Consider the following 27,871-nt stretch of genomic DNA (forward strand, 5'->3'; position numbering starts at 1 on the left):
TTTCCTCTTAAATCCCATAGGTAAGAAGATATTGAAGTCCAGAGAAGAATTTCATTCACAGAAAAAACAGGAGTTGGAAAAGCGGTTACTAGAGGTCAATAATCAGTTAAACTCTAGAAAACGTCAACCAAAATGTAGGTGGCAGTCCTTTAAATGTTCCTTTGATTATGTAATTCTGGTAGCCTCGTAATGTACTTCCCTATTTTGTAGCTGAGAAGACGCAGTCATCCAAGGCTGTTGGAAGTGGTTCCCGATTAAGCGAAAGCAGTAGCAGCAGCAGCAGCAGCAGCAGCAGCAGCAGCAGCAGCAGCAGCTCCTCGGAGACTGAAAGCAGTAGCAGTGATTCAGGCTCCTCAGACAGCAGTGATTCTGAATCAGGTTAGCTGTCCCCTTAAGTGTACTTGTGTTTGTGCGGAAATTTTTTCCTTGTACTATTGAGACTTCGATTTTTAAGAAACGTCTGTCACTTACCCAGAACCTATGGTTTGGATGCCACACTTATTATTGAATTGCATGTTGAAAATCTTACTATTTTCTTTAAAAGATGCTGTGTAAAATGAAACTTCATATTACACATATGTGACTTAGAGGTGTGTAACATCGAAAATAAGTTTACTAAAGGTGGGATAGTTTCTTAATATATAACATCAGATCTTAATGCGAGAAAATAACAAATAATAAAATTCCAGTCTTCATTTTTTTATAAAGTAAAGGATTATTTGAGAACATTTACTCTCTATGATGTATCAGACTACTCTAATGTTGCAGTTATGTCCCGTTGTGACAATATATTCTGACTGAATATATTGAATGATTTCATCATTTTGAATTAAACCAGTCATCCCAGAAAATGTTTGAAGGAGAATTTTATTCACTTCTGTGTTTTCTTCATTGTAGAATATTATCTTCCATTCATAGAAAAATGTACTTCAAATTGAGATTTCCAGTTATGCTGAAGTACCATATTACCTTGGGTATATTTTCATCAACTGTATCAAGCTTAACTCATTCATGTTTTGTTTGTGCTGTTTCACTGATGGTCATGTAGTTGACAAGTAATCACTGCCCAAGGATGCCCAAGTGGTATTCCATCATTATCCACCAGAAGGCATGTTCAGAATATGGAGCACTTTTCTATCCCAAATTTTGCTTTATTTTGAATGAGATGCTTCTTGTTTGCCATGAGATTCAGTTCTCTTTAAAAAAAAAAAATCCTACACAGAATATTGTCACATCAGGGATTCCTACCTTTTGTAAGAACACCCTCTTATTTCACTGTGGTAGTAAGGGCTTGCTGGCTTGCAGTCCCTTTTGTTTCACTTTTGGTTCTGTTCAGACCAGTTTGCATTTATGTGGTGCTGATTGCTGCATTTTGTTTTTACATTTCTAAAGTATATAGTGGTAAACATTTTTGTTGGATTTGTCATACTAGAAAATTTTTAAATTGATTTAGGGCTGTAATTATACATTATTTTCTTATATTTGACAATAAAGCATAAAACAATGCTGGAAAAATTAAAGTTGCATTTATAATTTTAAATTGTAATAATTAGCATTTGTAACTTCATCTAATAAAGCATTTGTGGCCTAATAAGTTACAGCACTTTGTCTTTTATTTGTAAGATAAAGCTGTTTGAGTTATCTAATTATCAAGCTGTTTGTAAGATAAAGCTGTTTATCAATTGAGTTATCAACTGATCAATAAATGCCTTAAGCATTAGTGGAAAAGTGATATATACAGAGTGCTTCAATAAAATACCTTAATTTCAGTTTCTGATAGATTCTTCCAACACACTGCTTGAAGGAAAGATGTTTATCATCTACTATGTGTTCTTAGAATGGTTCTTATATATGGTTTCCTAAATTTCCAGTGGAATAACTTGGCCTCAGAATTATAATTTTTTTAACACATTTGTGTTGAATTTTTATTTTATGACTGATGTCCTTGTTTAATGTTATCTTTCTATAACAAGTACTGTTTTTAAAAACATTGTTAAAATCAAAGTAGCACATTGTTATGTTTCAACCTACATTATGAGAGTATATAGGTTTGTGACACTAAGGTCAGTTTTTCTTACACGATAGTATGAGTTTGTGAATTTCTTTGAAATTTTTATTGTTTTATAAACATTCAAACTGTGTACTTGGAAACACACTTACATGCATGTTATAAATTGCAAACTCAGTGCTTACCTTAAATGAGCATTAAGTTCTCTCCTGTTTTTTTGTTTTTGCTTTATTTGCTTAACAAAATAAATTAGTAAATGAAGCAATAGGACCTTTGTCTTAAATATTAACTTCACTTGTACCCATTAAAATACTATAAGGCTTTTTACTTCTGGTGTGTAAGCTAAGAACATTTTTTACTTTCTTGACAAAAACTATAAATGAAAGGATTGTAAATTATGAAAAATAATGAAGTCAGATCATAGCAATAATAATACTTAATGCAAAATAGTAAAAAGCATCTATTCTTAATTATGTATATGACATTATCAAAGAGCAGACAACAAATCCCAAATCAGGTCTCAGGGTAGAGGGAAATGGAGCTACTTACTGAGAAAATACAATTTGTGAAAATTAGGAATGTCAGCAAAAACTTTATCTGTTACATAAGTACAAATTAACTGAAAAAATATATAAGATTTTGTAGCTTTTAAATTTATTGTGGTTTGTTCAGAACTTAAACTTAGAATATTTTCATTGCCATAACTCTGGTTAATAAGGCTTTTGATTATTCAAGATAGGAGATATGAATATATTTTCATTTCAAAACTTTAATAGAGGAAACTTTTCTGATAGAAAGATATTGATCTTTAGCAATTTTTCTTAATCTTTTTAATACCTGCCTTCTAGAATTTTATAGCAGTTTGGCTATATGCAATTTCCTTAGCAAAATCATAATCTTTTGTAATTTTGGTTATCAAGGATGGAGCTCTAAATTAACTTTTATTAGTTCCTTAATGTTGATTCATAGTTCTTTAATTATCCTTATTATGAGCTGCTCTGTCTTTACTGCAGTAGCATTCTGTTTAGATGTGTGAAATGTTTGAATGGTAACATCTGTGAAAAACATTGAAGTGTTGTAAATTGTGTTACAGTTGTTTATTCCACATTATTTAAATGATTATATTTCATGTATTTTCAAACCTTATTTTATGCACTTTTGAAAAATACAGGCTCAATTCTGCTTTATTAAATAAGATTAATTAAATGGCCAAGCTGTGATTTCCAAGGAAAGTTTTATTTAAAAATTCTTTAATTAAAATTTCAAATAAGATATTGAATCAGTTCTAAGGTGGAATTGGAATGAAATCCCAAATCTTTGAAAAATATAAATGAGATATCTTTGGAGTAAAAGCAGTACTTGACTGCAGATTTGTTGTGTTTTGGTTTTATCATTTAAATTATTTTCTTGACTGACATCAGTGTATGCAAATTGTCATGTGTAGCTTAGTCAAGAACATTTATTAAACATTGGTAAAAATGTAACCCTTTTCTAAATGATTTTTCATAACCTTCAAAATATCAAATATCAGATCAAATATGTAAATGAGATTTGACAGTAAAATGAATTCCAGATGCTTATATTCTATGTTAGCTGGGCTTTGCTAGTATGTACACAAAACCTATTGAGAGTTTTCTTCTTTTTTTTCTTTTTTTTTTTTTTTTCCTACTAATAGTTTTCTAATTCTCAACAGCTTTGGCTATCTTGAGTGATATAATAGGGAGGAATATAACTAATAGATTCAATTCCATAGATAATATTACTGAGAATCAAATGGGATCAGCTCATTGGTGGTAGTACTTTTAATTGAAATCTTAAAGAAAATAACTTAAGGAACTGTCTAAATGTTAGCTCAGATACTTGATTAGTGTGGAATAGAATTATTTTTCAGGGGGGCAGCTGAGTGGCTCAGTCGGTTAAGCGTCCGACTTCGGCTCAGGTCATGATTTCAGGGTTTGTGGGTTCGAGCCCTGTGTCAAGCTCTGTGCTGACAGCTCAGAACCTGGAGCCAGCTTTAGATTCTGTGTCTCTCTCTCTGCCCCTCCCCTGTTTATGCTCTGTCTCTCTCTGAATCTCTCTCTCTCTCTCTCAAAAATAAAATAAACATTAAAAACAAAAAAAGGAATTTTTTTCAGGAATGTTTATAATTTCAGTTGTTTAATAGTTACACTCAAACTCAGTGGTTATGGCATCAATTCTTCACCTGATTAAGACAAAGTAAATTTGTCACTTCATTCATTAGACTTTTTGCTTTTATTGGCTTCAGTGTAATATTCAGAGGAGGAAATTTATGAAGCCCTTTAACAGTTTCTTTTTTAAAAACACTTCCTTAGTTATGGGTGACTTACAAACAGGACTAAAACAATTTCTCTTTTTAGTTTTACAACCTAGGTTTTCTGTAGAAGTGATGAGGATATGATTTTTTTTTTTTTCATGCAAGGGGAAAAAGGACAAAATGGACTTGGTTCAAGTCCAGATTTTGTTATACCTTTTTTAGGCGGAGAATGGTTTAGTGCATGTAGGAAGTACACAATGACAGGGAATACTCTTTGGCATTTAAGAGAAATGATTAGTTTATCACTTAAAATTTTAAAACTATGATGACTTTCTCATCAACTAAAGTATTTTCAAAGCACTAGAAAGATAAATTCAAAGACCCAGCTTTGATTAAAAACCTATATATATTGAGGTCCACACTTGAGCCTTGAGCCTTTGAAAAAGAGTGATAAATTTTGTCTTGTGTATTTAAAAATTATCTGTTCAAAAATGGGTCTTCCTGAATAAGCAGGCTGTCTAGAATAGTATTTTCTCAGTATGTTAGAATCACCTGCAAAACTTTTAAACTAGTGTCCAAACCTGAATTAAATATAGAATGGGGCTAGATATATGTGGTATCTAAGTATTCCAAGTAACTTTAATACGCTGCTATGTTTGAGAACCATTGATCTAGGGGGTTTTTTGTTTCTACCTTTTTAAATTTTTTTTTTGTTATAAATGTTTATTTTTGAGAGGGAGGGATAGCACAAATGGGGGAGTGCTGGGGAAAGGGGGACCACAGAATCTGAAGCAGGCCTCAGGCTCTGAGCTGTCAGCCCAAAGCCCAATGAGGGACTTGAACCCACAAACCTGAGCTGAAGTTTGATGCTAAACCAATCGAGCCACTCAGGCACCCCAGTTTCCACTTTTTGTACTTGGGTTGTGTTTATATATTAAAATAAGTGCCAGATACTTCAATGAAAATTGCCAAAGCAGTCTGTAAAGGGAGCACATTTTTTTTAGTTCAAAGACAAATTGCTTATTTGGTTTTTTTGTTTGTTTGTTTGTTTGGTTTTGGTTTTTTAACCAACAGGCCATGTCTTAGGTGATAAGTTTGGGCAAATCATTTAACATCTCTGGACATGCTTTTTTCCTATAAAATAAGGTAACAGAAGCAGGTAGTGAATTCCAACTACCTTTTTAAACCCTGTTCTGTGTAACAGAAGTGTGATTTAGTTTTCTAATTCAAAAATCTTCAGTAATTTTTTTCCGATATATATGGCATAACGTTCTGGTTTTGCATTATGGTATTATATTCATATTCAGCTTATTAAACTTTTCTTAATCTATACTGTCTTCCTGATAACATTTGCTATATCTGGAGCATTTATCTCAGTGCTTTGAGAGGTGATGGATATTAAACCAACTCTTTAATCAAATATTCAATTCCAGCTCTCTTTTATTCTATAATTAAAATTTTTTGCCTTAGTTTAAAATGAAAACTTTTTTTTAATGTTTATTTTTGAGAGAGAGAGACAGAGAGAGAGCAGGGGAGGGGGGCAGAGAGAGAGACACACACAGAATCCACAGCAGGCTCCAGGCTCTAAGCTGTCAGCACAGAGCCAGACATAGGGGCTCTAACTCAACGAACTGCGGATTATGACCTGAGTTGAAGTCAGATGCTCAACCGAGCCACCCAGGCGCCCCTAAAATAAAAACTTTTCCATCAGAGTTTTATGTTGAGGTTTTGGGGGAGATGTGAAAATAGAACATATTACATAACATGCATAATATGCATTTGTTTAGTAGTTCACATATATTACCCAATTTGATTCTCTTAAGGTGGGTATGCATATTATCACAGTTCCCTGGAGAAATTAGTTGACAGTATATATGTTGTCACTATAGTGCTCAGTTTCATTAAGATTTGCAAGACCTGAAGAGTTTCTTCACTAATTGAAAGGGGATCTTAAACTTGATAGTGAAAATGTATATGTTTGCCTTTTAACTACAAGGGCCAGGAACTCATAAACAGTTTTATGTTTTATGTTTCTAGAAAGTCAACTATGTAAAAGTAGAATGAGAATCAAAATGCTGAGTTTTAGGCTGTCATTAATTATTCTTCTGTCCATAGTCTAAGACTTTTATGAAACATACTGTATTGGATGGTTTTGACCTTTTTTTATTGCAGTATAACTGACATACAATATTAGTTTCAGGTGTACAACATAGTGATTTGGCATTTGTGTACTTTGCAAAATAATGACTACAGTAAGTCTAGTTACCATTCTAGTTAAAAAAATTTTGATGCCTTTTCCTAGTGTCTTCAGATTCAGAGAATTTTTAAAATTCTGAGCTATTATATCAGAAAACTAAGATAATGCCCTTGAATTTTTTAGTAGAACATTAATATATGTCATATTTTATTATACTTAAGAGTTTATGTAAATTGTAGAATAATGTAGTTTAGGTGCATATTTGAATATTTAAGATAGCTGTGTAGATGTGCATATATTATATGATCATATTAATGAAGTCTGTTTTTTTTGTTCAAAGCTGAAACCATAATTTATCCCCTAAATGTGAAAGCTACCTGGACCTATACCCTCAATCTTTGCTGTCTATATTCTTCCCTTCCCTTCCACCTAGCCCCCAACACTTAAATAATACTTAGTGGAGTGACATTAAGATGGTTCGTGTCATTTCAAAACTTGAATTCTTTAAACTAAAGCACGTCATTGAGTGGCATTTAGCAATTTTAACAATGTCCAGCATCAAACATTTTAGGAGAGGAAAGAACAGTAACACATCCAGTGGAAACTGATGGCATTTCAGGAAGCAGAAGGTAATTATTAAAATTAGAACGTTTTAAGTTTGAATAAGATTTGGTATTAACCAGCTTTGGTGCCCTGGAGCCTGAAACAAATAATGCTAAGGTGGCTCATCAATGCCCACCTGGAGAGATGGGTCAAGGCATTAACTGGCAGTTTGGTGCTTTATTGCACTGGCCTAGGCTTATGATTGGGGAGGACAGCACCAGAAAATCTTGTAAGATAAAGAAAGGAACTTATGAGTAGCATGTCAGAGATCTCTTTTTATATCTACTGTACCACCAGTGTCTGCTGTAAAGGTATTTCTAAAGGTAAAGAAGGTACTATAAAAACCATTTGTTACAACATAGTTGAGGCTGCCAAATAGCTAGAGAGTAAATAAATAATTGTTTGGGATCTTCCCATAATGCTTAGTAAGCAGAGCAGACTTTACCATGAAATCAAATAGCTTCACTTTTCATAACAGACTGTATCCTCTCAGATCAGTGATATATCCTTCTTTTATAGTAAGTTCTTAATTATTTTAATTAAGTTCCTTGTGGCTGTATTTATGGCTACTTGGTAAAAGATGATTTTGCTATAATTCATTCTACTTGTTTAAAACCTTATCTGTGTTGTAACTTGTTCCTGTTTAAACTGTCGCTTATTCAAGCTCTTTACTATGCTGTTCTTTTTTGCCTAAATAATCCAAATTGAAATTTGTGAGTGGGTATTTATTCAATTATGTGGAAAAGAAAATATCCCCTTTAAAATGCAAGTATCTCTTTAGAATTTTGACTGATTCAAAGGGCAAAAACCTGGTAACTATAAGAATTTCTTGACTTAAGAGGTTGGTATTAAAGACATTTTCTTGAGATGACCATTTTATTTCTAATATGAAAACAATTTATAATTTAAATAGTAAGGTTTTAAGCTAACAAATATTGAAATATTTATTTATATACATTTGCAGAAATGTTTCCTAAATTTACTGAAGCAAAACAGAATGATTCTCCTAAAGAACAAGTAAAGGTAAGTTAATTCCTCCTTTTTTACCTTAGAATTTTAAAATGTATGTTATAACTCAACTGGTATAGTAGTAGCTTCTTTAAAATTTGTTTTGATTTTGTTTATAATGAAGAGCTGTCACATTTTCAGTTTGTCAACTAAATACTCAAAGATTTCTTCTTAAAATTGGATACAGGAAGTATTTGGCTATATTTTTCTAATAAGATATAACTGTCTATAAATCATATTAGTAGAACAAATGATAGAAGTTTTGAGTTAGTCTTGAGAGTAAATACAGAAGAAAGGCCTTGCTTTCCCTATGTGCACACAGTAGGATGTAGGGTACACACAGTAAGGTGGGATTTCTAAAGGGGGTAGGAAAATGGTAGGTAGGGTTTCTAAAGATAAAGCTTATAATTACCAGCTACTAATTTTAGCACATCTATCATTAGTAGTTGACATGCTTTGAAAAGGATAGAAGTAATTTTATCTGTTACTAATTCAAGTTGTAATTCTCATTAAAGTTTTAATCCTCTGTACCTTCCTGAATATAGAATTACAGGTATATACCTTTATTAAATTATAAATTAACATCATCTAACTAGGTTAGGGATGTGCAACATAAATACCTCTGTTGAGGGAGCTCTCTATTATGAGAAGAGATATATATATAATCACCCTGTTAAGAGGTTGCATGATTAGTGCGATCATCTATTTTCATAATTGAGAAAATGTAGAAGGAATATATATACTATCTGAAGGAGAAAATGCTTAAAATGGCTTTTAAACTACAGGGAAGGGAAAGAAATGGTTAGTACATTGACACAGATAAGGGACTTACTTTTTCTAAACAGAGGTAGTAGTGTGAAAAGAGGCAAAGAAGCACAGAAGTTGTGTTCAGGGAAAAATGGCAGCAGAGGGTGTTTGTCAGGGATTATCTGGCTTGGGGGACATAATAAAGAGGGCTTTGAACACCTAGATGAAATGGTAATTAATTTGGTAGACAAGAATGAGTTCTCAAAGGTACAGATTGTCTGTTGCCATAGATTTTAGTGAAATCAAAACTATATCAATGAACTCTGAGAGCATCCTCAATACATAGCATATAAAATGCTGTCTTTTTATTTTAATGTTTATGAGGGAGGGAGGGAGGAAAGGAGGCAGCAGAGAGAGAGGGAGACACAGAATCAGAAGCAGGCTCCAGGCTCTGAGCTGTCAGCACAGAGCCTGATGTGGGGCTCGAACTCACAGACTGAGATCATGACCTGAGCCGAAGTTGGTCATGACTTCGGTCATGACAGTCGGTCATGACTGAGCCACCCAGGTACCTCTAGAATGCTCTCTTAATGATCTGTTTGTGGCCAGAATTTTTTCAGTGTCACTCACTGAGGAACAAAATGCCCATTGATAATAAAAGAGGGAATTTTTTTTAGAAATATGAGTAAATGCATATATTTGTGTGTTTCAGAAAGTGATTTTTTGTTGGTTTAAACCTCAGCATTTGACTTTAACTTTGCGGCTTGGGTCTATATTATTGTTGGAACATTTCTATGGCATTAGTTTTATTCAAGCTAGCATAGGTATTCATACACTTGCCTTATTTACTCACTCACTCTGATCCCTTTATTAGATGGAGAAAGACTGTCTTACTGATCTCTGTACTATCTACAACTCAAAGCTTAGTAGATAAGACACCTGGGCTTTGGTACTATAACTTAGCTTGTGACTAAATAGTTGTGAGATTCTAGGAAAGTTGCTTTTATTATATCTGAGTCCTATTGTAAACTATAAACAGGGATAATAGTTACATTGAACTCATGAGATTATTGGTTGAATTGAAGAGCTTCATATAAAGGGTTTAGCCTGGTGCCTCACACATTGTAAGCATTAAATAAATGTTAGCTATACAATACAGTTTTTACTTACTAAATCAGAATTTTGTTGATAGTCTTACAGGTCAACTATCATGTGATTTTTACCCACCCTTCCCATTATGCCTATAATTCAGTAAGGTAAAGGGGGTAAAAGAAAGCAGATTAGTCTCTAGATTTGGTATAAAAGCTCCCAGGAAAGCATTTGGAAATAAGCAGCACTATTTAATAACATATGTAAGTTTGTATGTATTATTAACTAAGATTATAGGCTTTGACTAACTCTACCTAAAACTATAGGATGGCCAAGTCTTTTAATCTTTCCACACCTTATTTTTCTCATCTGTAAGAATGGGATAATTATACCCTATAAGTTTGTATGACTTAAATAATTATATCATAGTTGAAGGTAGTTTTAAATTATATTCTTTTCCTCTCTGTTTCTACTTTTTTAGTTAAACTTCTTGTGTGGTTAAAACTCTGAAAGACAGTTGTCTTTATCTTTGTCTTAACAGATACAGTCTTCTGTACAAGATCAAGCCTCTGCAAAAACTACCCTTTTTGGTCAGATTTCATATTCATGTGAAACACCACCAGATCACCATCAGTTAGCATTTAATCATCAAGAATTAGAACATTTACACAGTGTGAAAAACATTTCATCTTTACAAATTCTGCCTCCCTCAGGTAAGAAATTAACTAGTTAATAACTAGTAAATTTCAGGTTACAAATAATCACTGAAGCACATTGTTAGAAATTATCTGCTTTATTTTTAAAGGTATTCATTACATTTGAATAAGAAAATTATATGTACAGTTCACATGCAATTTATTTTCATATAGATTGTATACATTTGCTTGTGGGTCAAATACTAAAACCTTTCCCTGCCAGAGCCCATACTACTGAGTTCTGAGCAGATTTGGGAAATGTTGCTCTAATTTCCATGATTCCTATTTGAGTTGGAAAGGTAGGATGGAATAAGGAAAAGATAGAGGTTTTATAGGTAGAGAAATTAAATTTTATACATGAGAAGTAGTTTACATCTAAGGAAACTTAGGACAAAAATAATTGCCTAGTGGTGGTTCCCATTTACCAAAATCATCTTCCAAACCTGGCTAAATTTTTATATTGTTACATTCATTTGACTACAAATATCTTGTCTGTTAGTCTTGTCAGAAGTGGAGTTATTGCCTGTCTTGTCCTGATTCTCCTGCCGTGTATGCCACAAACGATAATTCTCCAATACTGATGAGCCCAGCCTAGGGAGTACCTGAACCTTGAGATAGTATTCAGGTCTAGTCTAGAATCAGTTGTGAATATTCCTCATCCATGTCGCCTTCCCTCTAGGAGGCTGCCCACCAGTTTCTATTTGGCCTTCCAAGGGCAGGCGTTTCTCCAAAGCAGAAGAAGTTTCTAAATTGTTTTACTACAGTACAGATTAGGAGGAAGAGAGAAGTTTCGATCCTCCTTTAGTGCTTCCAGTGAAAGCTCTCTGTTTTGTGTTTCAGTATTTCATTTTGTATGTAACTCAAGTTATAGCTCTTCAGTGTGGAGAAGGGAATGGAGATCAAAAGAGAAAATACCTAAAGCAACACTGGAAGGCATCCCAGGAATTAAAAAAAAAAAAAAAAAAAAGATCCAAAGTATAAAATATTTATATCCATCCTTTTGTGGAAAAAGGTTTTCAAAGTATGCAGGAGCATAACTGAAGATGTGTTAATTCTAGGTCATGAATTATCTTGAATGCAAGTGTTCCATTTGGGTCTTTTATTTTGCACACAACAAGTGGCTTTGTTTTTTTTTAACGTTTATTCATTTTTGAGAGACAAAGCGCAAGCAGGGGAGGGGCAGAGAGAGGGAGACACAGAAACTTAAGCAGGCTTCAGGCTCTAGCTGTCAGCACAGAGCCTGACACAGGGCTCAAACCCACGAACCGCGAGATCATGACCTGAGCTAAAGTCAGTCACCTAATCGACTGAGCCACCCAGGCGCCCCTCAACAACAAGTAGCTTTAAATAGCCTAACAAAATCAGATTTTATAATCGGAACTGATTGCTGCTTAACTGTTTAGGGGACAGACAGATTTAAGATGAAGATGCTCTGATGTAGGTGGAACCAAGTAAGGAAGCTGAGTGCTATATAGTCTAGGAGAGAAATTATACGAGGACCATAACTGAGGCAGTAAGCATGAAAAGATGTGGATAAATTAGAAGAATATTTTTGTGGCACAGCGCATAGGCTTTGTTAGAATGAATGTCTCACCAAGGTATCATCCAATAGTTAGATTGAAAATAAGAGGCAGTGCTCACTTTGGGCATATTTGAGGTACTAGAGTATCTGATTAGAAATACACGACTAATGTACGACTAGAACTAATAGGGTATAGCAAGATTCATAATTTATGAATCACCAGCATATAGAAGCTACTTGAAGCTGTGAGAATGGATGAAAACATCCAGGAAAATGTACAAAGCAAGAAGAGGAAGGTTAAGGACGAAATTCTAGGAAACAAAACTTCCTCAGTAAAAATTTTAAAAAATTAGTTAAAAGATGATGTTATCAAATCACCAGAGTACAAAAGCGCCACAAGAGTATACTACAGTGCATTAAAGTAAGATGAGGAGTGAGGCTTAAAGTTGGCAGTTGAGATTTTTTACTTTCGCAAAAGGTTTTTTAGTGGCCATTGTGATTGAGGTAGAAGCCAGATTTTTGTAAATTGAGAAGTAATCTGAATGTAGCCAGTCTTTCAAGAAGTTTGTTGGAGAGGATAGCTGTAACTTTAACAGGAAGATAGGTGGGGTTTTTGTTTGTTTTGTTTTTTGGGGTTTTGGTGTTTTGTTTTTTGTTTGTTTTCTAAGACTGGGAGAAGTTGTTTTGTTATGTTTGAGTTTTTGAATCAGATTTGAGCATGATTGAAGGTTGATCAGAAAGAGCCACAGTAGGGAAAGGTTGCTGTTTTCATTATAGCACTTTTGTAGAACAGTTGATAGGGATAGCCCTGAAGAAGAAATAGACAATGGAAAACCAAAAGAATGCATTCATGATGGTCTTTTGTTCCTATTTTGAGAAAACACCCTATCTGTGAAAAGTCAGGCTTCAATATCTAAGTCTTCAGTTGGGGTAAGTTTATTGTATTTTACTTCAGTTTGGGCTTATATGTGATTGTGAGTAACATAGTGTGTAAAAGGAATTTTGTATGATGCCACAGATGCTATTCTGTTGCATCCAGGTTTTTCAGAACCCAGTGGTTTGCATTCGCTAACTGTAGGTGGCACTATGCCCAAGGGAAACTACAAATGTATATAAGCTAAAATATATATAGAAGTTTACTTTTCTGGAGTTTAATCTCGATGGAAATAAATTTTTGGTTAAGTCTTTTAAACAATAAAGATTTTTTTCACTTAAGTTTTCTTAATAAAAAAAAAGCTTGAAAAATGTTAGTACAGAAAAGCTTTAAGAAATTGAATCAAGTGTTGTCAGCTTTTCCCAAAATTACTGCCATCATCTCCATATGAACTAGAAGAAGCCTCTTTTTTTCCCCCTTAAAATAAGTTGAAGCTCTTAGTTATAAAGGATTATTAGTCTTATTCTTATTACTTATCCATTTCCCAGCTTATAAAAATCTTCACTCAGTTGTATTAAGAATTAAAAAAAATACTCACGCTGTCATATCATTGTGAATTAACATGGCAAATGAAAAGGTTAATCAAAGAGTTAGCCATCAAGTAGGAGAAATAAACAATTGGGTATGCGAAATAAAAATAATGTTCCCTAAAAGAATCAAAATGAAATTTAAGGAGGTGAGGAAGGCAAAATTACCTGATCTCTTTGGCAGATGTGTATTTTACAGATTAAGTTATCATTTGAGCTGGATATTGGAGGAAGAAGTAAGACTTATCTATGTATATCTAGGACTGAAAGGCATTTTGGATGGAGAAAACAACATGAATGAAGGTATTTAGGCAATCAATAATTGGATGTGATTAAACCTTTGGTTGGATGAATAGGAATATGGGGAAATGAATTTGGGAAGGTAGACCAGTTCAGATCATAAAGAACCTTGATATCTAGAGACTTTGGACTTAATGGTAATGGTATAGTCAGTGGGGAGCCAGTGAAGGGTTTTTTTTTTTTGGAGCAAAGGTGTGCTTCAAAGTAATTAATATGCCAATATTATGTAGGCCAGTTGGAGGAATGGGCCATAGAGAACAGAAAGAAAATAGCAATTGTGTTTTTGCAGTAGCAGAAAAAAAAAACAAAGTGATGGAAAGAAGGAAAAGGGAATGGTTAAAAAATTATAGGGGTCGAACAAGCAGGTCTGCAAAAGATGAATATATGCTAGGTTTTAAGAACAAAGGAATATAAGCTTCAGTGACTCAGAGAATATGGGCTAGATACTGGTCCGGGTTGCAGAACATAAGTCTTAGGAAAGATGAGTTCTGTAGTGTTTTGGGTACCAGAAGGTAATCCCCATAAAAATGTTTTTCGGAAAGTTGGACCTTAACATACTTCCCAGGCTTCTGTGATACTATTTTCTTGATCGTCCCATCTCTCAGAATATTCCTTACAGATATCTCTGTATCTGCCTTAAGGCCTTAATATCTTTTTACTTCAGGGCTTTCCAGCCATGTTCCAAAGCCTAGGTTTACTGAGCTAGTGATCCTCTCCACTTTCATACCAATAGGCTTGGAGCAGCCTTCCCATTTACCCAGATTTTCCATACATTGATCATTTTCTACTTATTATAACATGTAAAAGGTTGAAAGGCAGTGATCTATACATTGTGCCTAAGTGATCTTGGTGTCTGTTACTTCTGGTCTCATTTTTACAAATCAAGCATCGAGGCCCCATGCATGTTTATACACCTCTGCTGACCATCTTTCCTTTAGCATCTCATAGGTATGTCAAGCACAGCATGCCAAAACTGAATTTCCCGATTTTAATCTTTCCTCTTTAATTTTTTAATTTTTTGCTTTAAAAAACACTATGGTGCACCTGGGTGGCTCTGTGGGTTAAGTGTCCAACTTTTGGTTTCGGTTCAGGTCATGGTCTCCTGGTTCGTGAGTTCAAGCCCCACATCAGGCTCCATGCTGATAGTGCAGAGCCTGCTTGGGATTCTCTGTCTCCCTCTCTCTCTACCCCTCCCCCACCTCAAAAATAAATAAACTTAAAAAGATAAAAATAAATTATGAGAAATAAAAAACACTATTACTTTATTAACTACCAATAGAGCTGGCCTACATGGAGCAGTGGATGCTCTGGGCTCAGGGTACATGTAGGATGTGAGGAGGGGATAATGATTGAGAGTCTCTTTTGAAGGAGAGAGTGTGGTCTGGAGGCCAGGCCCAAGAGCACCTCACATTTGCTTCTAGAAATGGGTAGACCTAATAAAGTAGTCATGGCAAGATATGGCCATTCCACCAGAAAAATGCAGAAATTCTTGGAAATCTAGCTGTCCATCACAGTTGAGGTCTAGTTTTTTCATCATACAGTCTAGGACACCAGTGTCCTTCCGGTTCTTTAGGAAGGCTTCCACTTCTGTATTCATGAAGGCTGGGAAATCTTTCTTGGAGAGGTGCAGTTGTTAGCCTCCTTTCCAGCATACTTGTGGGAAACAGCAATCAGAAGCTCAATGCACTGCTCAGTCTCAGTAGGGCTGGATATTTTGCCATGTCTATGTGAAGCAGGCATGGAGCCTGTGACCAGGCAGTGGCAGCACTGCTCCTTTTTCATTCTTTTTTTTTTTTTAATTTACATCCAAGTTAGTTAGCATATAGTGCAACAATGATTTCAGGAGTAGATTCCTTAGTGCTCCTTACCCATTTAGCCCATCCCCCCTCCCACAACCCCTCCAGTAACCCTCAGTTTGTTCTCCATATTTATGAGTCTCTTGCTTTGTCCCCCTCCCCGTTTTTATATTATCTTTGTTTCCCTTCCATTATGTCCATCAGTTTTGTCTCTTAAGGTCCTCATATGAGTGAAGTCATATGATGTTTGTCTTTCTCTGACTAATTTCACTTAGCATAATACCCTCCAGCTCCATCCACGTAGCTGCAAATGGCAAGATTTCATTCTTTTTGATTGCCAAGTAATACTCCATTGTATATATATACCACATTTTCTTTATCTATTCATCCATCAATGGACATTTGGGCTCTTTTCATACTTTGGCTATTGTTGATAGTGCTGCTGTAAACATGGGGGTGCATGTGTCCCTTCGAAAGAGCACACCTGTATCCCTTGGATAAATACCTAGTAGTGCAATGGCTGGATCATAGGGTAGTTGTATTTTTAGTTTTTTGAGGTACCTCCATAATGTTTTCCAGAGTGGCTGCACCAGCTTGCATTCCCAGCTCCTCTTTCATTCTTTTTTTTTTTTTTTTTTTTAATTTTTTTTTTCAACGTTTATTTATTTTTAGGACAGAGAGAGACAGAGCATGAACGGGGGAGGGGCAGAGAGAGAGGGAGACACAGAATCGGAAACAGGCTCCAGGCTCTGAGCCATCAGCCCAGAGTCTGACGCGGGGCTCGAACTCACGGACCGCGAGATCGTGACCTGGCTGAAGTCGGACGCTTAACCGACTGCGCCACCCAGGCGCCCCAGCTCCTCTTTCATTCTTAATAACAGCACTGCCACCACCACCTATTTCAGCAAACTGAGTCATTTAGAATTTAATTCTCTTGACATGCATACTCTTTCTACATCTTAAATAATATGTGGCCTCAAGCACAGAAGGGATGTGGTTATGTACTTAAAGCTATACTCCCTGTTTTTCCCTTCCTTGTTGAACTGAGAAAACATAGGTATGTTAGGCCATGTAGGGACATACAAGTTTAAACTTTGTTCTTTCATTCATGCCTCTAGTTTAACAGTTTTTTCTCACCCTTCCATGATCACTCCCATCTCTTAACATTCCTCTCTTTTTCAAGCCTCAACCTCAACTAGTAGGATTTGGCCAGAGAATCAGTCAAGGGATTGATGGATGGTAGAAGGTTAAATGTAAGTTCCTACATTATAGTATGTAAGTGGCCAGGATTTTGTGACCTTGGAATCAGTTAACAGAGATAGTAACTTAGTTGTCATTTGTCTCTTCTGACCTTTTGCTACTTGTTAGGGCCCGTAGTAAAGAACTAGGGAGAAGTGAAAGAGAAATGACTCAACTAAGTTTCTGCATTAGGATATTCATGGTTGCATATGCCAGAAAACTCAGTTCGAGATGACATGAATGATGTAAGTAATTTTGTTAGTTATATACAACCACTGGTCCAAAGGTAGGTCAGTCTAGGCATGGTTTGACCAAAACTTAAGGTATTTTTCTGTGGTTATCTTTACTGGTGATAAGTGAAACATTTGTATGAAAGTTTAACAGCTAATACAATTGCATAGTTTGTTATTTTTACCTGAGAGTCAAGCCAACCTCTTGCATTTCGTACATGTTATCTTCTCACTAGCTAGTCTAGGTATTTAGTGTCTTAGTTCTTCCATTCTTTGTGTTTTCTTTGTTTTCAATTTGACCACCAAGAAGTATCTTTCCCTAGGATCCCTGCATTGGTGTAGGCCTGCTCTTTACTAAATGACTCACTTGTGTTGGGGTAGGATTACCATGATTGGTTTGGCCTAATGAAAACCCATCTTTGGAGCAGAGGTCATTCTGCACACTGGGGGACTGCTATACCATGGGGACAGAAAAAACAGATTTTGGTGGGTGGCCACTGTGTCAGCTATCCTTTATGAAGACAAAACAAGAGGACATAAGTTCCAAGCAAAAAAATGTTTATTTTTCAGTAGAACAATTCCTCAACTAAGAATATTCCAAAGTTAAACAGCATAAACAAATTAATCCTTTTGTTTTTGTAGTTTCTGACCTGGGTTGGGGGGGAGAAGAAGTCAAATTATGGACAAACAAAATGAAATATCTTGATTATACTATTCTAAAAATGTGTGCATCTAGGTGATTGTGAACAACATTTGAATGGCCTAACTATGATGCATCAGTCTGGTGATAATGACACAACGGTGTTAGAATCTGAAGGTCCAGTACCTGTGCAGAAGGTAAGAGTGATGTTACTTTTTTTCCTAACAAATTTGAAGGGATTTAAAATTGAATATAGAAGTGGCACAAGAGGTATTTTAAGCCTTAACTTGAATGAGATTTTTGGATCTCTAAGCCTATTTAATAAAAAATTTTTTTACCTATCTAATAAAATTAAAAAAATTTACTTGTGAGCAGCACCGCCCCCCATCCTCTATCATCAGTTCCCATGCTTGTGTTTAAGTTTTATAATGCTGCATTTGCCAGCTATCCAGATTTTAAAGCATGTCATAAAGCTTTCTTTTAGAATTTGTGGTGGGGGATTTCCTAACGGAGTCTTTTTGTGTACTTAATCTCAAACCACACATTGATCATCCTTTCAACAAATATTATAGATGTTTGGGATACATTAAATAGCTCAGCTACTATTCTAGGCATTTGAGTCATTCTCAGAAACTTACTGTAAAGGAGGTGTTTATGTACCTTGTCTTTTCCTTCTTTCCCTCCCTCCTCCCTCACTCCCTTTCTTTCCTTTATTTTTCCTTGCAAATACTTCAGAGGACAAGTCTTATTATTCCTATGTTTCAGCACACTTAGGAATATGATTTTACCATAAGGAGCACACTGATTTGGTCCTTGTGTTTTCTTAGTATCTTTAATTCTCTTTGATAATGTGCTAATAATTACTATCATCAAAGATTATGTTTAATTTGGGTGTCTTGTTATTGATAAGAACCATTTAAAAAAAGTGTCTTTTCTGATAATCCAACATTAATTTTTTTATTTTACTGGTTTTTGTTTTATTTAATTTTTCAATTTTTTTAACGTTTATTTATTTTTGAGAGAGAGTAAGCAGGGGAAGGGCAGAGAGGGAGACACAGAATCCAAAGCAGGCTCCATGCTCTGAGCTATCAGTGCAGAGCCTGATGTGGGACTTGAACTCATGAGCCATGAGATCATGACCTGAGCGAAAGTCAGACGCTTAACGAACTGAGCCACCCAGGTGCCCCCTGGTTTTTGTTTTAATAACAGAAGTGTCACCTATCCTCTTTACGATGGAAAGAATAGTGCTGCAGAATTTATTTACTTTAAAAATTTTATTTTCGAGAGCGAGAGCAGGAGAGGGGCAGAGAAAGGGACGCAGAGGATCTGAAGCAGGCTCTGTGCTGAGAGTGCGCTGAGCCCGATGTAGGGCCCAAACCCACAAACCATGAGATCATAACCTAAGCCAAAGGCAGACATTTAACTGATTGAGCCACCCAGGTGCCCCAGTGCTCCAAAATTTCTTAAATGTTTGGTTTACTGTAATCTTTATGTTTCTAATTTAACAACCCTGTTTATGATTTTGATTGAGCCAAAATAAAGTTTAAAAACAATAAGAAAATTTCCAAAAGGGCAAAAATAAGCAGCAAAACATCTAGTATATGTCATACAGTTGAAGTTTGTGCCATAGGTGAAAGTGACATAAGACCACTCTGATTATTTCCAATGTCTAGCATGTAGCAGGAACTAAAATGTTGACATGAAAGCTAAAGGAAGAATGGGATTCTGGGGATTGTTCTCTCACGACACACTTTCCATTCTTGACATTTCCTACCATTGCTCCCTCACTGTCAGTAGTATTACCTCCTATTGAAAAGAGAGGCTATGGAATTTTGGTGGTAGAAGAGCTCTTTGAGAATTAGTCTATGTTAATAAACTGCAACCCAGATGGTTCAAGCATCCTGCCCAAATAAGAGCTGGGACTAAGACCAAAAAAATTTCAACAAACGCTCAGACTCTTGTCTTTTTACTTGGAAGCCCTAGCTTTGCCATTTTTCTCTTCTGCCTCAGGAAAAGATGTTTCGTTACCAAGACTAACTCATCTCTGTTCTTAATTCTCTTGCATTCAGCAGATTTATTATAGTGGAGGTGTCCTACCATCTCTGTAATCTCTATTATTTTTTTTCTTATTTGTGCCAGTACCATATTGTCTTGATGATTACAGCTTTGCAATACATCTTGAAGTCCAGGATTGTGATGCCTCCAGCTTTGGCTTTCTTTTTCAGGATTGCTTTGGCTATTCGGGGCCTTTTCTGGTTCCATACAAATTTTAGGATTGTTTGTTCCAGCTCTGTAAACAATGCTGGTGTTATTTTGATAGGGGCTGCATTGAATGTATAGATTGCTTTGGGTAGTAGCATCATTTTAACAATATTTGTCCTTCCAATCCATGAGCATGGAATATTTTTCCTTTTTTGTGTGTCTTAATTTCTTTCATAAGCTTTCTATAGTTTTCAGTGTATAGACTTCTCACCTCTTTGGTTAGGTTTATTCCTAGATATTTTATGGTTTTTGGTGCAGTTGTGAATGAGATAGATTCCTTGACTTCTCTTTTTGTTGCTTCATTATTGCTGTATGGAAATGCAATTGATTTCTGTGCATTGATTTTATATCCTGCAACTTTCCTGAATTCATGGATCATTTCTAGCAGTTTTTTTGGTGGAATCATTTGGGTTTTCCATATAGAGTATCAAGTCGTCTGCAAAGAGTAAAGTTTGACTTCCTCCTTGCTGATTTGGATGCCTTTTATTCCTTTATTGCTTTATTCCTCTTTGCTATTTGGATGACTTTTATTGCTGAGGCTAGGACTTCCAATACTGTGTTGAATAACAGTGGTGAGAGTAGACATGCCTGTCTTGTTCCTGACCTGGGGGAAAGCTCTCAGTTTTTCCCCATTGAGGATATTAGCAGTGGGTCTTTCATATATGGCTTTTATGATCTCGAGGTATGATCCTTCTATCCCTACTTTCTTGAGGGTTTTTATCAAGATAGGATGCTGTATTTTGCCAAATGCTTTCTCTGCATCTATTGAGGATCAATGTGGTTCTTGTCCTTTCCTTTATTGATATGATGTATCACATTGATTGTTTTGCAGATATTGAACCAGCCCTGCATCCCAGGTATAAATCCCACTTGGTCATGGTGAATAATTCTTTTAATGTATTGTTGGATCTCGTTGGCTAGTATCTTGTTGAGGATGTTTGCATCCATATTCATCAGGGAAATTGGTCTGTAGTTCTCCTTTATAGTGGGGTATTTGTCTGGTTTTGGAATCAGGGTGATGCTGGCTTTATAGAATGAGTTTTGAAGTTTTCCCTCCATTTCTATTTTTTGGAACAGCTTCAAAAGAACAGGTGTTAACTCTTCTTTAAATGTTTGGTAGAATTCCCCTGGAAAGCCGTCTGGCCCTGGACTCTTGTTTTTTGGGAGATTTTTGATTACTAATTTGATTTCCTTACTGGTTATGGGTCTGTTCAAATTTTCTATTTCTTCCTGTTTCAGTTTTGGTAGTTTATATGTTTCTAGGAGTTTGTCCATTTCTTCCAGATTGCCCAATTTATTGGCATATACTTGATCATGATTCTCTTATTATTTGTATTTCTGCAGTGTTGGTTGTGATTTCTCTTCTTTCATTCTTGATTTTATTTATTTGGGTCCTTTTTCTTTTTGATCAAACTGTCTAGGGGTTTATCAATTCTGTTAATTCTTTCAAAGAAACAGCTCCTGGTTTCATTGATCTGTTCCACTGATTTTTTGGTTTCAATACCATTGATTTCTGCTCTAATATTTATTATTTCCTGTCTTCTGCTGGTTTGGGGTTTTATTTGCTGTTCTTTTTCCAGCTCTTTAAGGTGTAAGGTTAGGTTGTGTCTCTGAGGTCTTTCTTCCTTCTTTAGGAAGGCCTGGATTGTTATATACTTCCCTCTTATGACCACCTTTGCTGTGTCCCAGAGCTTTTGGACTGTGGTGTTATCATTTTCATTGGCTTCCATGTACTTTTCATTCCATTCATTATTTAGTAGGATCTTCTTTCATCTCCAAGTATTAGTGGTCTTTGCAAATTTTTTCTTGTGGTTGATTTTGAGTTTCATAGCGTTGTGATCTGAAAATATGCACGGTATGATCTTGATATTTTTGTATTTGTTGAGGGCTGATTTGTGTGCTAGTATTATCTATTCTGGATAACATTCCATGTGCACTGCAGAGGAATGAATATTCCACTGCATTAGGATGAAATGTTCTGAATATATCTGTTAAGTCCATCTGGCCCAGTGTGTCATTCAAGACATTGTTTCCTTGTTGATTTTCTGTGTAGATGATCTGTCCATTGCTGTAAATGGGGTGTTGAAGTCCCCTACTATTATGGTATTATTGTAAATGAGTTTCTTTATGTTTGTGATTAATTGATATATATATTGGGGTGCTTTCACATTTGGAGCATAGATGTTTATAATTGTTAGGTCTTCTTGGTGGATAGACCCCTTAATTATGATATAATGCCCTTCTTCATCTCTTGTTACAGTCTTTATTTTATTTAAAGTCTAGTTTGTCTGATATAAGTATGGGTACTCCGGTGACCATTAGCATGATAGATGGTTCTCCATCCCCTTTCAATCTGAAGGTGTCTTTTTTTTTTTTTTTTTTTTTTCAACGTTTATTTATTTTCGGGACAGAGAGAGACAGAGCATGAACGGGGGAGGGGCAGAGAGAGAGGGAAACACAGAATTGGAAACAGGCTCCAGGCTCTGAGCCATCAGCCCAGAGCCTGACGCGGGGCTCGAACTCACGGACCGCGAGATCGTGACCTGGCTGAAGTCGGACGCTTAACCGACTGCGCCACCCAGGCGCCCCAATCTGAAGGTGTCTTTAGGTCTAAAATGGGTCTCTTGTAAACAGCATATAGATGGGTCTTGTTTTCTTAACCATTCTGTTACCCTTTGTGTTTTGATTGGAACATTTAGTCCATTGACATTTAAAGTGAGTATTGAAAGATATGAATTTATTGCCAGTATGTTGCCTGTAGAGTTGGATTTCTGGTGGTATTCTCTGATCCTTTATAGTCTTTGCTGCTTTTGGTCATTTTTGTTCTGTTTCATCTTTTCTCCCCTCAGAGAGTACCCTTTAAAATTTCTTGCAGGGCCAGTTTAGTGGTCATGAACTCCTTTACTTGTTGTTTGTCTGGGAAACGTTTTTATCTTTCCTATTTTGATTGACATCCTTGCTGGATAAAGAATTCTTGGCTGCATATTTCTCCAATTCAGCACATCGAATATATCCTGCCACTCCTTTCTGGCCTGCCAAGTTTCTGTGGATAGGTCTGCTGCAAACCTTATCTGTCTTCCCTTTTGGTTAAGGACTGTTTTTCCCTTGCTGCTTTCATGATTCTCTCCTTTCCTGAGTATTTTGTGAATTTGACTATGATATGCCTTGTTGATGGTCAGTTTTTGTTGAATCTAATGAGAGTTCTCTGTGCTTCCTGGATTTTCATGTCTGTGACTTTCCCCAGGTTAGTAAAGTTTTCTGCTATGATTTGCTCACATAAACCTTCTACCCCCTTTTGTTTCTCTTCATCTTCTGGGACACCTATGATTCAGATGTTACTCCTATTTAATGAGTCACTGAGTTCTCTAATTCTTATATTGTGTTCTTTTGCCTTAGTTTCCCTCTTTTTTTTCTACTTCAGTATTCTCCATACGTTTGTCCTCTATGTCACTGATTCTCTGCTCTGCTTCATCCATCCTTGCCACCTGGCATCTATTCAAGATTGAATCTCAGTTATAGCATTTTAAATTTCATCCTGACTAGATGTTACTTTTTATCTCCACAGAAAGGGATTCTGTGTTTTCAACTCAGCTAGTATTATTATCATGATTCTAAATTCTGGCTCAGACATCTTTCTTGTATCTGTGTTAAGGCTCTGGCTGTCATTTCTTCCCATTCTTTCTTTTGAGATGAATTCCTTTGTCTTGTCATTTTGGAGGAAGAAATAGAATAAAATAAAAAATTAAAATTAAAAAATTAAAAACAACACAAAAAAATCAAATAAAGGATGCTAGATCCTAGGTGTGTTTTGGTCTGGTTGTTGAAAGACATTTGATAGAATTGAGAAAAAAGGGAAACAAAAAAAGAAAATGTTTGAAAATTTAAAAAAAATTAATAAATAGCATACAATGAAATGATGAAAGTAAAATAGAATAAAAATTTACAAAAAAGTAAAAAATATAGAAAAAAATTCATTTTTATAAGAACAGAAAATAAAAATAATTTTTTCTCTTTGTATTAATGAAAAAGAAAAGAAAAAAAAATTGAATAGATGGACCAGTGAACAGAATGAAATACGATTGGAATTACATTCAGTTTTCCCTAGAAGTCAAACTATGAAGCACTCTATAGTCTGTATACTAAGCAGGCAGAGAGATTTGTGGTATTCCTCTAGACTGTGGTTGGCACAGTTGGACAGGGCTTGTGTAGCTGGTCCATTCTCCACTAAATGGTGCTGCTTAGTTTACTGGGGTGGATTGTTTTGGTGCATGTATTTTTGTATATGCATGCTTGGGAGAGGTGAAAATGGCATCACCCAGCTACCTTGTCTCTGGTATTGGAATTCTGTGTTCTCCCCGACTGGCAGTCAAGCACCTCTCCTTTTTCTCCAGCTTCTATCCACTCCCTGCTTCTACACCATCTGCTACCAAGCCATCAGCCTGCCAGGCAGTACCTCCCTCCCAAGTTTTATCTCAGATAGGGCTGTGTTTCCAAACCCGTCACTTCTGAGAGCCCTGCGGCTTTGACCCACTCAGACACTCTGTGGGACTGTCTGTCTGAGCAATGGCCAGGTTCTGGCCTGCCCCCAGAAACAGTCACTCAGCCACGCTGCTACAAATGCCCAGAGCCTGTGGCTGGATGCCAGCCCACGCCCAAAAAAGTTTGTGCAATCGCAATCGTGTAGCAGCAGTGTTTCAGGGATTATGGTAAATTGCAACACACATCTGGCGCCAAACTTCACCACCCCGTAACATCCTTATTCCAACACTAGCAAATGTGGCTGTTTTCTGGAGTCTGTGGGCACCTTTGCCTCTGTGGAGGCTGCACAGCCTCGGAACCACCTCTCCCCATGTGGCCTGAGGACCCCTCAGACCTTGCTGTCTGCTCCTCAGGATTCACCCTTCCCACCAGCGCTCCACCAGGTATTGAGCTGCAGAGTTTCAGACTCTGCACTCCCCTGTTCATAGAGTCTTAGGGGTATCCAAACCCTCTCCTTTCTCCTTTTTTCTTTCTCCCTTTCTTGTTAAGTCACTTATGGGTGTTTGCACTCTTTCTCTTCAGCTGCTTTTGGGGGGGGGGTGCTTTTCCTATACTCTGCCCTCCTATCTCTGTCCTCTCTCTGCAAGCAAAAACAGCTCCCTACCCTCTGCAACTTCTCTCCCCAAGTTCACCTCTCTGTGCTGCATCTGCTGAGTTCTGTGGTTCAGGTTACGCAAATTGCTGTGTTAATCCTCAGATCAATTTTCTAGGTGTGAAAGATGTGTTGGTGTTGATGTAGCTGCATTTCAGGGGCCAGAGATGCAAAAAACTTCCATGCTGCTCCGCCATCTTGGGCCCCTCCCCCTGAAGATGACATGCTTTAAATCACTTAAGTATCCAAAGGAATTCTGCAACTCATTTCTAGCTCATTCCATGGGTAAGAACAAAAATAGGGTTCATGGGCAATTTTGGAAGCACTTGTGAAGGATATCTAGGTGACTCCTGGTGATGTTTGACTCTCTTTAGTACTTCAGGATAGAAATTAAGGGCCTGTGAGTATATATAGTCATAAATTTTCTTATGCTTTATTTGGGACTCTTGACAAGTTCTCCTAGTATTTCATGGAAATCTGTGAAAAGAGTAAGTAAGCATACTTATTAAGGAGAAAATTATCAAAAAATAAATTTCAACAGAGGATGTTTAGGTATTGTATACTTTCCTACCATAGCTAGGCAGGTTAAATCTTTTGTTTTTATTGAGAAATAATTGACATACAACATGTTGGTTTTCCGATGTACAACATAATGATTCAGTATTTGTATATAATGATTAAATATTTGTATTTATTGTGAAATGATCGCCACAGTTAAGTCTAGTGCCACACATAGTTACAAATCGTTTTTCTTGTGATGCAAACTTCTAAGATCTATTCTCTTAGAACTTTCAAATATAATACAGTATTATTAAGTATGGTGACCATGCTATACACTACATCTGCAGGACTTATAACCAGAAGTTTCTACCTTTTAACCCTCTTCACCCAATTTCCCCACTTGTCACTACCCTCCTCTGACAGCCACCAATTCATTTTATCAAGAGTTTGGTTTTGTTTGTTTTAATTCCACATACAAGTGAAATTATACAGCATTTATCTTTCTCTATCTGCCTTATTTCACTTAGCACAACACTCTCAAAGTCAACCTATGTCATTACAAATGGCAAGATTTTCTTCTTTTTGTTGCCTGAATAATAGTCCATTACTTGTAATGTTCCATTATTGTATGTGTACCACATTTTCTTAATCTAGTCATCCATTAGTGGACACCTAGATTGTTTTCATGTCTTGGGTATTGTAATGAACACAGGCACAGTTTTTCTAGTCAATATGTGGCCTTTTCATTTTGTAGATGGTTTCCTTTGTTGTATAGAAGCATGTGGCTATCCAGTTTTCCCAATGCTATTTACTGAAGGGGTACCTGGGTGGCTCAGTTGATTGAGCATCTGACTCTTGATTTTGGCTCAGGTCATGATCTCATGGCTTACAGAATCAAGTCCCGTGTCAGGCTCTGTGATGACAGCATGGAGCCTGCTTGGGATTTTCTCTCTTTCTCTCTGCCCCTCCTGTGCTCATGGATGCACATGCTCTCTTTCTCTCTCTCAAATAAATAAACATTTTTGTTTATTTTAAGTGTTTATTTTTGAGAGCATGAACAGTGGAGGGGCAGAGAGGGACAAAGGATCTGAAGCAGGCTCTGCGCTGGCTGCAGAGAGCCTGATGTGTGGCTTGAACCCACAAACTGTGAGATCATGACCTGAGTCAAAGTCAGATGCTTATTAACCAACTGAGCCACCCAGGTGCCCCTAAATAAAATTTTTTTTTAAATAGCATTTATTGAAGAGATTTTTCTTTGCTCATTCTATACTCTTTACTCCTTTCTTGTACACTAATGGACCAAATTTGTATAATTTCACTTCTGGGCTCGGTTGACCTATGTGTCTGTTTTTACGTCAATACCATAGTGTTGTGATTACTATAGCTTTATAATGTAGTTTGAAATTCAGAAACATGATACTAATTTTATTCTTTTTCAAGATTTCTTTGGCTACTTGAAGTCTTTTGTGGTTCCATAAAAATTTAAAGATTGATTTCTGTGAAAAATGCCATTGAAATTTTGATACGGATTTCACTGAATCTGTAGACTGCCTTGAGTAGTATGGACATTTTAACAATATTAATCCTTTCAATCCAGGAGCTTGGAATATCTTCTCATTTATTTATGTCTTCTTCAATTTCTTTCATCAGTTTATTTCACCATGGTTACAGTTTTCAGTGTATAGGCCTTTGACTTCCTTAGTTTATTCCTCGGTATTTTTTGTTTTTCTTTTTTGATATAATTGTAAATGGCATTGTATTCTTAGTGTCTCTGACAGTTTGTTATTAGTGTATAGAAACAGCATAAATTTTCATATAATTTTGTGTCCAGCAACTCTACTGAATTTGTTTAATAGTTCTAACAGGTTTTTGTTGTTGTTGAGTCTATAGGGTTTTCTATATATACTATCATGTAATCTGCAAGTACTGACAGTTTTACTTCGTCCTTTCTGATTTGACTGCCTTGTCTTTACCCTGCCAAACTGCTCTTGCTAGGACTTGTAATACAATGTTGAATAGAATTGCCAAGAGTGGGCATCTTTATTTTGTTCTTGATTTTAGAGGAAAAACGTTCATCTTTTCACTGTTATATTAGCTGTGGGGCTTGTCAGATACAGCTTTTATTATGTTGAGGCATCTTACTTTGATGCCCACTTTATTGAGAGTT

General features: G+C 36.1%; 1 protein-coding gene across 6 annotated transcripts in view; it reads left to right on the plus strand.

Moving 5' to 3' along the window:
• Nucleotides 1-27,871, plus strand: part of BRDT (bromodomain testis associated) — an 81,334-nt gene that overhangs the window by 37,928 nt on the left and 15,535 nt on the right. For all 6 annotated transcript variants that reach the window (XM_045478268.1, XM_045478264.1, XM_045478269.1 and 3 more), the window contains 5 exons: nt 21-134; nt 211-378; nt 8,048-8,106; nt 10,469-10,640; nt 17,907-18,007. In XM_045478268.1, coding sequence (XP_045334224.1) covers nt 21-134; nt 211-378; nt 8,048-8,106; nt 10,469-10,640; nt 17,907-18,007 — 614 coding nt within the window. The remainder of the gene's footprint in view (nt 1-20; nt 135-210; nt 379-8,047; nt 8,107-10,468; nt 10,641-17,906; nt 18,008-27,871) is intronic.

Source organism: Leopardus geoffroyi, chromosome C1 (assembly GCF_018350155.1).
Source record: "Leopardus geoffroyi isolate Oge1 chromosome C1, O.geoffroyi_Oge1_pat1.0, whole genome shotgun sequence".
Taxonomy (NCBI): domain Eukaryota; kingdom Metazoa; phylum Chordata; class Mammalia; order Carnivora; family Felidae; genus Leopardus; species Leopardus geoffroyi.